The 14,249-nt window shown below is 44.2% G+C and overlaps 1 protein-coding gene across 3 annotated transcripts; it reads left to right on the top strand.

Moving 5' to 3' along the window:
• The first annotated feature begins 380 nt into the window (after positions 1-380).
• LOC100384176 (homolog of histone chaperone HIRA) lies at positions 381-11,492 on the top strand. 3 transcript variants are annotated; one of them, XM_008653543.4, is made up of 10 exons: positions 381-1,007; positions 2,129-2,404; positions 2,570-2,821; positions 2,906-3,303; positions 3,380-4,364; positions 9,832-9,886; positions 10,013-10,247; positions 10,363-10,485; positions 10,579-10,699; positions 10,846-11,488. In XM_008653543.4, exons 1-10 carry the CDS (start codon positions 900-902, stop codon positions 11,044-11,046), a joined length of 2,754 nt encoding a protein of 917 aa, XP_008651765.1. In that variant the 5' UTR covers positions 381-899; the 3' UTR covers positions 11,047-11,488. The 3 variants fall into 3 exon arrangements, with proteins under 3 accessions (XP_008651765.1, XP_020396260.1, NP_001349177.1); XM_020540671.3 differs by having other exon boundaries at positions 501-1,007; positions 2,567-2,821; positions 9,676-9,886; positions 10,846-11,492; NM_001362248.1 differs by having other exon boundaries at positions 598-1,007; positions 9,676-9,886; positions 10,846-11,374.
• Positions 11,493-14,249: the final 2,757 nt, after the last annotated feature.

Below are 14,249 nucleotides of genomic sequence, written 5' to 3'. Positions count from 1 at the left end.
ATATTTTACATAAAATCGAATGAGCTTAATTGATATATGCCTAAATTACTATTATTTGAATGAAATTCAATTCCAATGATTCAAACGGGGCGTAAGAGATTTTATTTTGTCTTATCGTTTGTTTTCCTTTCCGTATCCATGCATTGCGCCGTATTTATTTTTAACACGTATATACAGTATATGCCTGATAATCTTTTGATATTGCTTTTGCTAGCACCGAATTTCTGTGTCAGCTACCTTTCAATTTCTTTCGTGTGAACAATCTATCTGACGGTGCCAGTTGCTGTGGTATGGGTATAAAAAAATACAGAAACCAACAAACAGTACACGTGCTCTGTTACAATGTATACATGTATTGTTGTTTGTTACTGCCATCCAATGTTCCTTCTCAAAAGTACTAATCGTAAAGCATGCAGCTTCATTGTAAAGGTATACGATTTATAAGAGAGAAAAAAGGACAAAAAAGTAAATTAAATTGTCGACACATCTCTGCCTTTCCTTCACAAGTGCACACTTTCCAATTCAGTTCAATTTTCATTCGAATTCGTTTTCGTTTTTCGTTCTTTTTTGTTTTTCCCCATTCTCACACGAACAAGACGAACACGTTCGTCCCCATCGCCGTGTTCTTCGCGCCGCCGCTGCCCACCGATCGAATCCGCCCGCCGCCTCCCAGTAACCTCCGGATCCCTACTCCTCCAAGCTTCTGTACATCTCATCCTATTCGATTTGTCTCTCGATTGCCATCATCAGTCGCAACCCAGATATGAGTTTCACTACCAAATTCTAGGGTTTGGGGCATATGGCCTCGTGGGTTTGGGAGTGTGATCGACGGGCAGTGTAATTTAATAATTAGCTAGGATGTCAAGAGATGATCACGTTGAAATCTAAGTCTTGAAGAGATGATTGCGGAGAAGCCAAACTGGATTCGTCACGAGGGCCTACAGATCTTCTCCATCGACATCCAGCCCGGCGGCCTCCGCTTCGCCACTGGCGGCGGCGACCAGAAGGTATTATGTGTTGTTTGTTTTTCCTTTACTTGCTTCTAGTTTAGTCCGAGGCTCCGAGCTCAGCGCTGTATTTTTCCCTTTCTCTTTTATCTTCTCCATTGATATTTTTTCCTGCTGGCTTGCCTTGTCCTCTTTCTCAGTACTATAATAGGTTAATATTTGCGTGCTAATTGTGCTTCAGTGATATCCCGAGTTGAAAGTATTTGGAGGTTAAGGATTGCAAGTAGGCAGGGGTGGACTTGGTGCCAGGTGACCCCAGCTGGCTGGGCTCCTCAGCAAACACGCAATATTGAAACAGATTTTTTTATAGCAAACATTCATCATAGTAGATTTGCCTAAGCTCTAGAACTCTCTTGAGTTCACCACTGCTAGTAGTTTATGAGCATTTGTTTGCATTCTTGGGTCCAGCTTGTTCGGTTAAGGTATTATTTTGGGTGTACTGGCTACCTATTGGGTGTGTGTGTGGGAGGGGGGGGGGGGGGGGGGTACTCCATCCAGGCATATTTTGTTTAGTTCTAACAATTCTCTGCTCGTACATAACCTTGTAATTAGTGAGTATATCCGATGCAATTAGTGACTAGATTTTCAACCGGGAAATATTGTGCGGTCACTACTCATCCTCCCAAATTTTAATCTCATAGGTTTCACTTTGTTGTTTTTAGTCCATATTAGCTAGCATGTTGCATTATAATTAAATAGCTTATTGAGTGTTCGTCAAACATAAGGTTTTGCATTGATATGATTCTTAATCAGAATATTGGTAATTTCATTGTTGGGTTATAATAAAAAATTTAAAGATTTAGTTGGTTGTGATTTCTTGTCATGTTAACGCATATTTGTTTGTAACTCGTTATGTTACACTGAGGTGTGACCAGTGTTTCATATTTTCCTTTCATCATTCATATGTGATCTAAAGGGTAGGCCTAGTGCAGTGGTGAGAGCCGTCTCACTAAGTCAGGCCGTGGCTTCGAAGCAGCTTCTCCGCATGTGTGGGGGAGACTTGCCTCGGGTTATTCCTTCCCAAACCCCACTCATGTGGGAGCCTCGACACTGGTTTACCCTTTTTTCATTCATAATTGATCTCCTTTAAGGCCCTTTTATTTTCTGCGGTGTTGCAATAGGTTCGAATATGGAGCATGAAATCTGTGGACAAGAATAATAATCACAATGATTCCAGCCAAGGGTTGCTAGCTACAATGCGTGACCATTTTGGATCGGTAAACTGTGTGAGATGGGCAAGGCATGGCCGCTATCTGGCTTCTGGATCAGATGATCAGGTTATCCTAATTCATGAGAGAAAAGCTGGTTCTGGAACATCTGAGTTTGGTAGTGGGGAACCTCCAGATGTGGAAAATTGGAAGGTTATTATGACCTTAAGAGGGCATACTGCGGACGTGGTAATTATCTTCCAAAATTGCATCCATGCTATAAATCTGCCCTAATTTTTCTTAAACAAGCATGTGGAGAATTCTGTTACTCTTTCTTTACCTCTTATTATTATCTTTTGTTATTGTTACTGTCTAACTATTGAGCACCCTTTCCTTTTCCTATGCCTGAAGTAGGTAGATCTTAACTGGTCCCCTGATGATTCAACATTGGCTAGTGGTAGCTTGGATAATACTGTTCACATATGGAACATAACCAATGGTATGTGCACTGCCGTCTTGAGAGGGCATTCCAGCTTGGTCAAGGGTGTTACCTGGGATCCTATTGGCTCTTTCATCGCAAGCCAATCAGATGATAAGACCGTTATAATATGGCGTACAAGTGACTGGAGTCTTGCTCACAAGACAGAAGGCCATTGGGAAAAATCTGTATGTTATGTCTCCTGAATTTTATAATTTACTGTGTCAACATGCCCTCAATGCAATGCTTTCTTACTTTCCTTCTTCCTGCAGCTTGGTTCAACATTTTTTAGGCGACTTGCGTGGTCACCTTGTGGCCACTTCATTACTACGACTCATGGCTTCCAGAAACCTAGGCATTCAGCCCCTGTGCTTGAAAGAGGCGAGTGGTCTGCTACATTTGACTTTCTAGGACATAACGCACCTATCGTGGTGGTTAAGTTTAATAACTCAATGTTCCGTAAGAGTTTCTCCAATGGTCAAGACACAAAAGCTGCACCAGCTGGATGGGCCAATGGGACATCAAAGATATCATCAAAAGAACAGCAACCATATAATGTTATTGCTATTGGAAGTCAGGACAGAACAATTACTGTTTGGACAACAGCGAGTGCACGGCCATTGTTCGTTGCTAAGCATTTTTTCTCTCAAAGCGTGGTTGATTTATCTTGGTAAGGCATCTCGATTACTCCTCTATAGTTAATAATTACCCTAGCTCATGGTGATAATGTGCTTTTCACCTGACAGGAGCCCTGATGGTTATTCACTTTTTGCATGCTCCTTGGATGGATCTGTTGCCAACTTCCACTTTGAAGCAAAGGAGCTTGGATACAAGTTAAGTGATTCTGATCTGGATGAATTGAAGAGGAGCAGATATGGTGATGTTAGAGGACGGCAATCAAATCTGGCTGAAAGCCCTGCACAGTTACTGCTAGAAGAAGCATCAGCAAAGCAATCGGCTAGCAAAAAAGGGACTCCGATTGTCCAGCAATTTCAAGCACCCCAAAAACTTTCTGCAGATGTGCTTAACCCAGCTCCTGTTGTGCAAAATCAGAAAGCTCCTGAAGCTTTACCTGAAGATGAGAAGAAATCATCAGATCCTGCTGCTGATGGTATGAATAAAGTTACTCGGTTATCTAGTCCAGTGAAGCAGAGAGAATACCGGCGTCCTGATGGCAGGAAAAGAATAATCCCAGAGGCTGTTGGATTTCCATCCAACCAGGATAACATACCCAGCCGTTCTCAGAACCACGTTATAGATTTTTCATCCTTAGATCAGCGAATGAATGGGATAAGACCATCTTATTGTAGTAGCAGTAACTGTAACAACTCTGGAGTTAAGGACTGCTCTGGTGTCACAGCAAGGGCTAACATTACAGAAAGTCTTGTTATTCAAAAAGCTTCAACCAATGCTAGCAGTGATGGAAGGCTGACTGTAGAACGCACTGGATCTGTTGTTCCAGGCTCTTTGAACTGCCCTGCACTTTCTATACATGTATTAGATAAGAAAGACAATGAGGATTCCTTGCCAGTCTGCCTTGAGGCAAATCCTGTAGAACACGCTGCAGGTGATATGAATGGTGTCGGTGGTGCCTTTTCAACAAAAGGAACAGAAATAAGGTGTACAAGAGGAACAGAAACTCTTTGGTTGGATCGTATATCTGCAAAGGTTACTGCCTTGGCAGGCAATACAAATTTCTGGGCTGTTGGCTGTGAAGATGGTTACCTGCAGGCAAGTAATATTTTCCTATCTGAATTTCTTATAGATTGATTCTGTTTTTCTTTTATAAAAAAACTAGGTGAGTGCCCGTGCGTTACAACGGGAACATATAATACCACAATAACTTATATATAAAATGTGTGTTATACTGTTATTAGAAAAGATTTCATAATTCATTTGTGATCCTAACCATACATAAATTTTGTTATTTTAATCTAGTTGTTTCACCACTACATTGTGACTATCAGTGCCATGTAGATTTCTATATATGCCATGATCTACATGGCCTTGTCGTTGGAGAGCACGTCCCACACCTGACGGAAGAAGTTTTCTCATACATCGTCAGTCATCAGGCACGCACCACCGTACGTGCTTGCTTAAACAAAAAGACAAGTGTGTGTTTACGAAGAGAATTCAAGACAGACAGGCACAAAAGCTACCCTTGACGGTGGCGTGGATGACGAACTGGTCATTGCTGTCGATCCTCATCTGCGTCACCTCCGGCACCGAGATGACGCCACTATCCTTGATACAGTAGTCGTCGAATGCGCGCGACATGGAGAGCCTCGACGACTCTTGGCTAGGCTGCTAGACGAACTGCACCTCAGGTTCATCAGCGAGGTAGTACACCTGGCTGTTGCACCGTCGGATGCACTCCTCCCGTACATACATAATGTTTTAGGACACTCTGTCATGGGCATAATAGGGAGCGAGAGGCAACAGCCAGGCTGGGATAAGGCTAGAGAATAAGATTGAGATGAGCTGGGATAAGGTTAGAGAATAAGATTGAAATGAGAGAATTGTGGAGAGTTGGTTAGCATCAGATAAGTCCAAGAAAGTAGGAGTTAGTTGAGAGTTTGTAGGAGAAGTTGGTTAGCCATAGAGCTATTTATAAGCCGCATGGCAGCAGGGAATAAATCAAGCAATATCATTATCAAACCAATCTCTCTCCCTTGCAATGACCCTCTCAAGCGTCTAGGGCTGCTACCCTAGAACCAAGCATGCGGCAGAGGGGTATAACCTCGCCGGAGAAGACAGCTATCCCATGGACCGAAGGTCCATGACACCTGGTATCAGCTCCAGGTTATCCTCACCACCACCAGCCGCCCATCCCTCACCACCACCAGCCGCCGCACCATCTGCTGCCGCAACGCCCTCCCACCCGCCCTCTCCAACTCTAGATGCATTCACTCGGCTCGAAGAGAAGTGGGACCAATTCGTTGTGATGTTCCACCGCTACAAGGAGAAGACAGAGAAGGAACTCCAAGCAGCGGTGCGCAGCTCCAGGTTATCCTCACCACCACCAGCCGCCCATCCCTCACCACCACCAGCCGCCGCGCCATCTACCGCCGCAACGCCCTCCCACCCGCCCTCTCCAACTCCAGATGCATTCACTCGGCTCGAAGAGAAGTGGGATCAATTCGTTGTGATGTTCCATCGCTACAAGGAGAAGACAGAGAAGGAACTCCAAGCAGCGGTGCGGCTTCAGGCGGCAGCGCGAGGGTTCCTGGCACGCCGCCAGGTACAGTCCCTTCGTGGGGAGAAGCACCTTGCTGTGGCCTCCAGGGCCACCCCATGGCCGTCATCACATGAGCAGGCCGTGGTGCGCTTGCAAGCCGCAGTGCGCGGCTTCCTTGTTAGGCGGGCGGTGCAGAAGCTGCACTTGCTGATCAGCTCATCGCTGCACCAACTCGCAGCCTGCGCGTCCAACCACCAGGTCTCGTCTATACTTTTTGAACCCCCTACAGAAGTCGAGATCTGGGTATGCAGCCCCCCTGCACGGCCAAAGAGGGCCGTCTCCCTCATTCGAGCAACTGCCTTGGTGCTGGACAGACCCAAGGGCTGGTTCCTCCTTCACCTTTCATCCAGCGTAAAGTCTACAGTTCAGCTCTTTCATTGGGATCCAGGAGGACATAGCTACAGTTCAAATTTATATTTTAGTTCCACAATTATTTTGTATTTTCGTCTTAAATAATAAAGGTAAGCCGAGATGTAAAAGGCTTAACCTTAAGTCGTGTCAGGTAAGTCTATGGCAGCTCGAGGACGAGCTGGTCCTCAAGGGAGGGGGAGATGTCATGGGCATATTAGGGAGCGAGAGGCAACAGCCAGGCTGGGATAAGGCTAGAGAATAAGATTGAGATGAGCTGGGATAAGGTTAGAGAATAAGATTGAAATGAGAGAATTGTGGAGAGTTGGTTAGCATCAGATAAGTCCAAGAAAGTAGGAGTTAGTTGAGAGTTTGTAGAAGAAGTTGGTTAGCCATAGGGCTATTTATAAGCCGCATGGCAGCAGGGAATAAATGAAGCAATATCATTATCAAACCAATCTCTCTCCCTTGCAATGACCCTCTCAAGCGTCTAGGGCTGCTACCCTAGAACCAAGCCTGCGGCAGAGGGGTATAACCTCGTCGGAGAAGACAGCTATCCCATGGACCGAAGGTCCATGACACACTCACACAACGTCAGCAACGGCTGCCGTCGCAGCGCACAAGAATTCATGGCCGGTCAGTAGTGACTTACGTGGCAGGTCGGGCTTCAGGTCGACGATGAGTTGGACGACAATGATGACATCGTCGTCGGATGCGATGCCTAGAACAACCTAGGAGTCACCGACGTTGGCGACCATGAGACCCCCTGCTTGATGATGGATGGCGCGGTGCAGCCGCTCTGGACCGCGTCCTAGCGACGGCTGCACCGGAGCTTGTCATCCACAACGACGCATGCGGCCACGTAGGACTGCTTCTAGAGGTCGGACTAGTAGTCACCAAACTTCTTCTTGTCGTCGATAAGCGACGCCAACGCGCGCGCCTCCTGCTAGTGGTCTTTATTCGGGGTTTCTGAGTAAGAAACATGGATTCATCCTTAGCGCTGGTTTATGAAAATGACTCACAAGTTCCTTGAAAAAATATTACGGAGAATAAATATCACGCGTGCAAAAAAGGAATTTAAGTTGAAAACATTATTCAAACAAAAGAAATTGCATGCAAGGCTCTTCTTTAAATACTACTCCCTCCATCCAAAAATATTCAAGAATCTAAGTGATACTTATCTACTACTATTTCAAGTATTGGAAATATAATATCACATATGGAGAATCGAAAGCTATTTACCAAATGGACTGAATCAAGTGCTGAAACAGAAGAACTATGTAATTTCTATGTATCTTTATAGATAATAGGTATTTGCCCGTGGCAAAAGTTAAAATTTAGTATAAAACATTGCGGGTTAAATAAGAAAGAAAATACAAGATTTTTTTTGCAAAATTATGACGTGGAAAAGCTTTATAGGAGTAAAGAAAAGCAAAGAAATGACTTCTATGTCTAGTAGAGAAGGAATCTTTGTAATTGGTTGATTTCGGGTGGATAATCTCTGCTGCCTTCACATGTTAAATTTTGTGGGTAATGCATACTCTTTATTATCGAAGAGCTACTACCAGTGTAAAATTTCGTCGACTTTATCTTAAGACCACCTTTCCAGATAGACAACTACGCCACGATTGAAAACGACACGTGTTTGTAGGCCCGCGAGTTCGCGAAATTATTAACGGAATGGACCTGATTACCAAAAACAGGTTTCCTTATGTACGATCAGGAAAAATACGCACACATATTCCAACATAACGGCTTCGTTTCATTATTTATGATCACCAGAGACCAAGATACAACATAGGATAACAAAATGCATTAATCCCAAGAATCGTAAGCTGTGGACATAGTCGTTCAAAGTTTCACCGTGTCTTATTATGACTAATCAAATACCATCAATGGAATAAAACCCATGAATAATCCCAATAGAGGCAGCTTAGGCAGACACACCACCACGACGACACTCGTTCAACATATTAAGGTTAAACTGCATCAACCGAAAAAGGCAGTGACGACATCATCAAATCAGTATACGGAGGGAGAGGGAGGATCGCGGCCATCGCGGCGGCTCGTGGGGGAGGATCGCGGCCATCGTGTGAAACAGTAAGACGCACGACGATCGCGGCCACTATCTTTTGCTTCGAGGGTGAGGATTGAGCAGGGACAGATCGACGATGCAGATTGACTGAAGGCAGAATCAGGTGGAGGCAGGCTACCCCCTTACAACCTTAATATAGTAGTATAGATTACTGTACATCGGACGGGACGACGTATATACTTGTATCAACACGTTAAAAGTTCATCGCATTCGAACGACTTTTTGCATGTGAAATTGGAAATCCGTTGGGGATTTTGCGTCGTGTCACCGTCCAGACGTGGAATTCGTGTTTTTATTCCGGAACCCCTCTGATTTGATTGGTCAAAAAAGGAGGAGAAAAAACGATCTTTTGCTTTGAGGGTGAGGAATGAGCAAGGACAGATCGACGGTGCAGATTGGCTGAAGGCAGAACCAGGTGGAGGCAGGCTACCCCCTTACAGTCTTAATATAGTAGTATAGATGAATTGAAGCGAAGATTTGAACTTTATGTTGAGTAACAATTTAAGAACTTTATTATACCATGTAACTTAAGTATGATTTCATATTTCATGGTCACAAAAATTTTACTAGTATTTGAGATATTGACGGTCAAATTGATGCCTTGTAGACCACACTGGGTCAAACTGTTCCTTACATTTTGAAAACTAGCCAGTTGCCCGTGCTTTAGTACTATTTTTATATATCAAATAAATAGGTATTAAGATATTTATTCAAATATAATTATTGTTTATTTAGAAGGGAGGGCCTGGTGCAGCGGTAGAGCCTACCGTTTGTAACCAGAAGGTTCCGGGTTCGAGCCCTAGCCTCTGCATATTATGCGAGTAAGGCTTGACGCTTAAAGCTACCCTTCACCTGACCCTCCACAGTGCGGGAAGCCTACGACACTGGGTATGCCCTTTTTTATAATTATTGTTTATTTCTAAACACTAAAGTATGTGTGGTTTGGTGGTTAGCCCTAAACTTCTAGAGCAGGGGGGTTTGGGTTCAAGTGCTCGCTCTGCACTATTTTTTGCGCGGTGTGGTGGGTGGACCCAGAGTGTCAGAGTGGAGGGTGAAGCCATGGTAGTTAGGTTTTTAAGAGAGTAGTATAGGTATATAATTTCTCTCTGGCATCCTTCGCGTGCATAAATACCGCATGATTTGACCGATGATTTCCATGTATACATGAGACTATTTTTTGCGCGGTGTGGTGGGCGGACCTAGAGTGTCAGCGCGGAGGGTTTGACCCTGGTAGCACCAGGTGGCCACATTAGATTCTTAATAGAGTAGTATAGATGAGGGAGAAGTACTATGTAACCCCAATCAATTATTGTTGGAATAGGATTTTATGTTCTCACATTTGACTGCTCTTAATTAACTAGGTTTACACAAAATGTGGAAGACGAGCCATGCCGGCAATGATGATGGGATCTGCAGCTGTTTTTATAGACTGTGATGACTGCTGGAAATTGCTTCTTGTCACAAGAAGAGGTTTAATGTATATATGGGACCTCCATAACAGGACCTGCATTTTGCAGGACTCATTGGCTGCTTTGGTTGCATCTCCAGATGAGTCATCAGCAAATCATGCAGGTAACTATTTGTACATCCAGTCTTTAGTTCTCGCGTACAGACTGAGATGGTGATTCTGAACTTTGCTGCATCTTAGTGTTTGCTGAAATAGTTGGTGCTTAGTAGTTATCTTTGCCATGTTTACAGGTGCAGTAAAGGTTATATCTGCTAAATTCTCAAGATGTGGTTTTCCCTTAGTTGTCCTTGCCAGCCGTCATGCTTTTCTTTTTGACATGAGCATGAAGTGCTGGTTAAGGATTGCTGATGATTGTTTTCCGGCATCAAATTTTGCCAGCTCATTTATTTTTCCCCAAGCTGGAGAGCTAGGCAAGTTGCAGATTGATGTAGGCAAGTTTATGGCTAGAAAGCCTATATGGAGCAGGTCTGCATGCACCTCTGATTGCTGTAGTATTATTGAACACTATGCCTGTGGCAAGCTAATGCACTGCATATCAGAGCTAGCTCAAAACATACTGATGTGGGAGTTTCTGTTTCAGGGTTACAGATGATGGTTTGCAGACACGTGCCCATTTAGAGACCCAGTTGGCAGCTTCTTTGGCTTTGAAGTCACCACAGGAGTACCGCCAATGCCTCCTATCCTACATACGGTTTCTGGCAAGGTTAGTTATGTGGGCTCAGGCGCTCAGCTGTCTGTTAAACTGTCAGTGACAGTTTACTGACACGTTTATTTTATTTTTCTTCTTTACATGCAGAGAAGCAGATGAATCCCGTCTACGTGAGGTTTGTGAGAGCTTCCTAGGTCCTCCCATGGGCATGCTTGGATCTGAGTCATCTACGGATCCCAAAAGTCCAGCGTGGGATTCTGATGTTCTCGTAAGTCTATCTTTCTCCCGACATGTTAGTGTTACACAATAATAACCATAGTTCATGAACTGTAAATAGATGATGCTCCAGTTCTCATATTCTTAGCGTACATGATCTCCAATTTCGACAAGTAACTGATGGCAATTGATGTACAGGGGATGAAGAAGCACCAACTCCTCAGGGAAGACATACTTCCATCGATGGCATCTAACCGGAAAGTCCAGCGTCTGCTCAACGAGTTTATGGATCTCCTATCAGAGTATGAAGCTGCTAAGAGCAAAGTTGACCCAATGGATATCACACCGGCGCTACCACAACAAGCACCAGAAGCCAATGCCAACGTGGTCACCTCGTAGCTGCACCAGTTCCGTTGATAGTTCCGTTGCTGGCGACTTACTGACCTCTCGGTAAGTATGATAGGATAGCAATCTTGGTAAGTCCTTATATGAATCAATCAATTAGTTGTGCTTGTAACTGGTAGATTGTTTAGCGAGGGAGGCGACCTCAGGCAAACATTGATATTGAACCCGTTAGCTGTAACGCTGTGTAACAGTAGAAGAAAGAAGCTGAGGTCGCCAGGTAATTTATTGTTAAACTGTAGGAGGCCGGGTAAACTCATGCCCTTCTTGTTCCAAGCTACCGTATGCAGTGGTGGCCCACTGGCCGTGTGTATTTTGGCGAAAACCTGCGTCGTCAAAAACTGGCATTGACATCTTTTAGAGGAACAGGAACAATGAGCATTTCGGCGGTGATGATTGAGCGGGCACGCCATAAACATGTGATTTGGATAATTCTTTATGTAGAGCGGCTTTTATATGTGTAAACAGAAACAGAAAATGGTGGCTTAATCCAATCGTCAGTTGGAGAGGAACCGGTGGATCTTGGGCCTGAAAGTCTCGGCCTGTGTGCCATTGCAAGTTGTGTCGTTGTCCTTGTCGGCGGCAGCGTAGTAGTAGTCGTTGTCCTTCCTCCGGACCACATACACACTGTACGGCTGCAATAGTGTCTCTGATATACCACAAAAAAAGAAATAGTTGATCGATCATTCACCACAAAAAAAGGGTCCACATGCCAGCCTAGTGCACATGTGAGCCCATCATCTTTGATCTAACCGTCAACTGACAATTTTGCAAAGAGACCTTTCCGTCCGCTCAGCCGTACCCGTAGCGCAGCACCCGGCCACTCCTCCAGTCTGTCAGACCTGGCGGAGGCTGATGGCCCTATTGACTGCAATGACACACACTGCAGAGGCCGCCCCATCCTGTGCAACACGATGGAGCAGCAAAGCAGGCTGTACTGGTCCTGTTTTCAGCCATGTAGATGACGTCCATATCACTGCACCTTCTCAATTGAACTAAAGAATATGCAGCTACTTGGTCATGTCCCCTTGCTGCATTCAGCCTAAGCTACTCGTGCAAAATTTCTGTATGAATACCAATCATAATTCAGAAGAAAAGAATACTAATAAGAAGAAACATCAGATAATGGAACAAAATAAGTTGATGTCAGAAAAAGTGCTGGTAGTTATTGTTCTGCATAACTTAGAGAAGATGAGCAAAATTGTAAAACAAAACAACAGGAAATTCATATTTTGAGGTGGCTAATTCATCCCATTCTTTCCCTTGTGTGGCTTAGGTATTTCTTTTGCTCTCTTGATTCTTTTACTCCTTCCCTTTGAATCAACATCAGTTGGTGGATGAACCACAACTGTTTTTGGAATGTCAGACCGTATCTAGCAGTTCACCTATATGGTCAGCTAAAACACTGTTTTGCATGGTAGACTGCATTGTTCACATAGTAGAGTTGGAATATCAGTATGAGGATATGTAAGCTGTTGAAAATAGCCTCACAACAAATGAAACTCTAATATTCTTCTTGAGGAGCTTGCACTGTGGTAGGCACACTTCCACCAAAACAAGCCTCTATATTCATCATGCTTGAAACCATGAAATCCATTCCTTCATCAGAACCCTTTTCATCTTTGAATCTGTTGAGCACCATATGTGCCACCTAGAGAGGCCGGACGGTCCGGGCCGAGGACAGGACCGCCCTAGGCGCGCACGGTCCGCGTGAAGATTAGATCAGGCGGTTTAGCCACTTTTTTCGTGCATGTTTATCCATCTAAATCCGCTGATTCTATTGGGGAACGCCTAGGATGAGTCCAGACCTCTTCTTATATATATGAAGGGGTACTATTGGGGGCCTGCTTCTTCGTCGAAGGTCCTCTAAGCAGAAACACCTTCGAAAGATCGGTATATAAGCAAACACAGCGCGAAGGTACACGCCGAAGCTACGATCCAGGGAGCTTCGGCATAGTGACATGCCTCGAGAGGAAGGGTTGCACCGACTTAAAGAGGAAAAGACCGATTAGTCCATGATAATTTGTGTCATGATTATAACTAGTCATCAAGGACATAAATGTAATTTTGACCGGGCTGCGTCCCGTGCCTATAAATAGGTGAACAGTACCCCCGTACTGTTCACGCTGACTTGTATTCACTTGCACGTCACACTTGGATCTATGCCTTCTGTCAAGCCGAAGGTATAAATATAATTCAACATTGTTTATATTCATTCATGATGATATATTAATGATGTCATATAATTATTCATGATGCTTCTCATGTTTCATACGCTCCTACTTTCATTATTATATACTGAGATGATGAAGGTATGTCCTTCATAATCTTCGTATGAAGATCATTATATCCTAAGGGAGATAATGCTTCGAAGGACGAAGGTCTTTAACCATTAATATTTTGTGTTGTCTTGTTCTTAATTCATAGCATTTGAGAACAAGTCCCTAACAGATACGATCGATAGCTTGAACCAATAATCGAACCAAAACAATCTATCTTTTATTCCTTTACTTTCGTTCCCTAGGAGTAGTAGTAATGTAGTCTTCTTCATCCTCATGTTCACCTCTCTTTAACTATATGCCGTCTAGAGGCGTCTTGGGTGGCCTGCCGACCACCTAGGATCTCTCCTCCTTGCTGGGGTCCCACCCGAGAGGGGGGATCCAGGTGTTGTTGGCAATCGCCGCTGCCCCTGTACACGAACCGTTCTGGCTCAACGCACGGACCGTCCGGCACAACGCAGTGAAGAAGGGCAAGTTCCTTATCTGTTTGGTATCAACGAAGGGAATTGAAGCCAACCCGAGCAAGATTGAAGCTATACTTCGGATGGAGCCACCAAATTCAAAAAAGGGGGCTCAACGATTGGCAGGAAGGCTTGCGTCATTGAATAGGTTCATATCAAGATCAACAGAGAGGAATCTACCATTCTTTAAAATTCTAAAGTCAACCGAAGTTTTTCAGTGGAGTCCGGCTCAGCAAAAAGCTTTTGAAGAATTAAAGCAATACTTGATAGATCTGACAACTCTAACTCCACCTTCGCCAGGGGCTCCATTACTCCTGTACGTAGCAGCTTCTCACTCTGCAGTTAGTGTGGCACTTGTACAGGAGAAGCTAGATGGCCAAATCAAAAAGCAGGCCCCAGTATACTTCATCTCCGAAGTTCTAAGTTTATCAAAGAAAAACTATACAGAATTGGAGAAGGT

Source organism: Zea mays, chromosome 7 (assembly GCF_902167145.1).
Source record: "Zea mays cultivar B73 chromosome 7, Zm-B73-REFERENCE-NAM-5.0, whole genome shotgun sequence".
Lineage (NCBI taxonomy): Eukaryota > Viridiplantae > Streptophyta > Magnoliopsida > Poales > Poaceae > Zea > Zea mays.
This window is presented reverse-complemented; position numbering and strand designations above follow the sequence as displayed.

Bases quoted from the DNA above. Each gene is read 5' to 3' on its own strand.
- LOC100384176 (NM_001362248.1), top strand. From the start codon at position 900: ATGATTGCGGAGAAGCCAAACTGGATTCGTCACGAGGGCCTACAGATC. The intron at 2,822-2,905 runs GTATGTTATGTC...TTCTTCCTGCAG, and splicing joins AAGGCCATTGGGAAAAATCT to CTTGGTTCAACATTTTTTAG. The intron at 3,304-3,379 runs GTAAGGCATCTC...TTCACCTGACAG, and splicing joins AGCGTGGTTGATTTATCTTG to GAGCCCTGATGGTTATTCAC.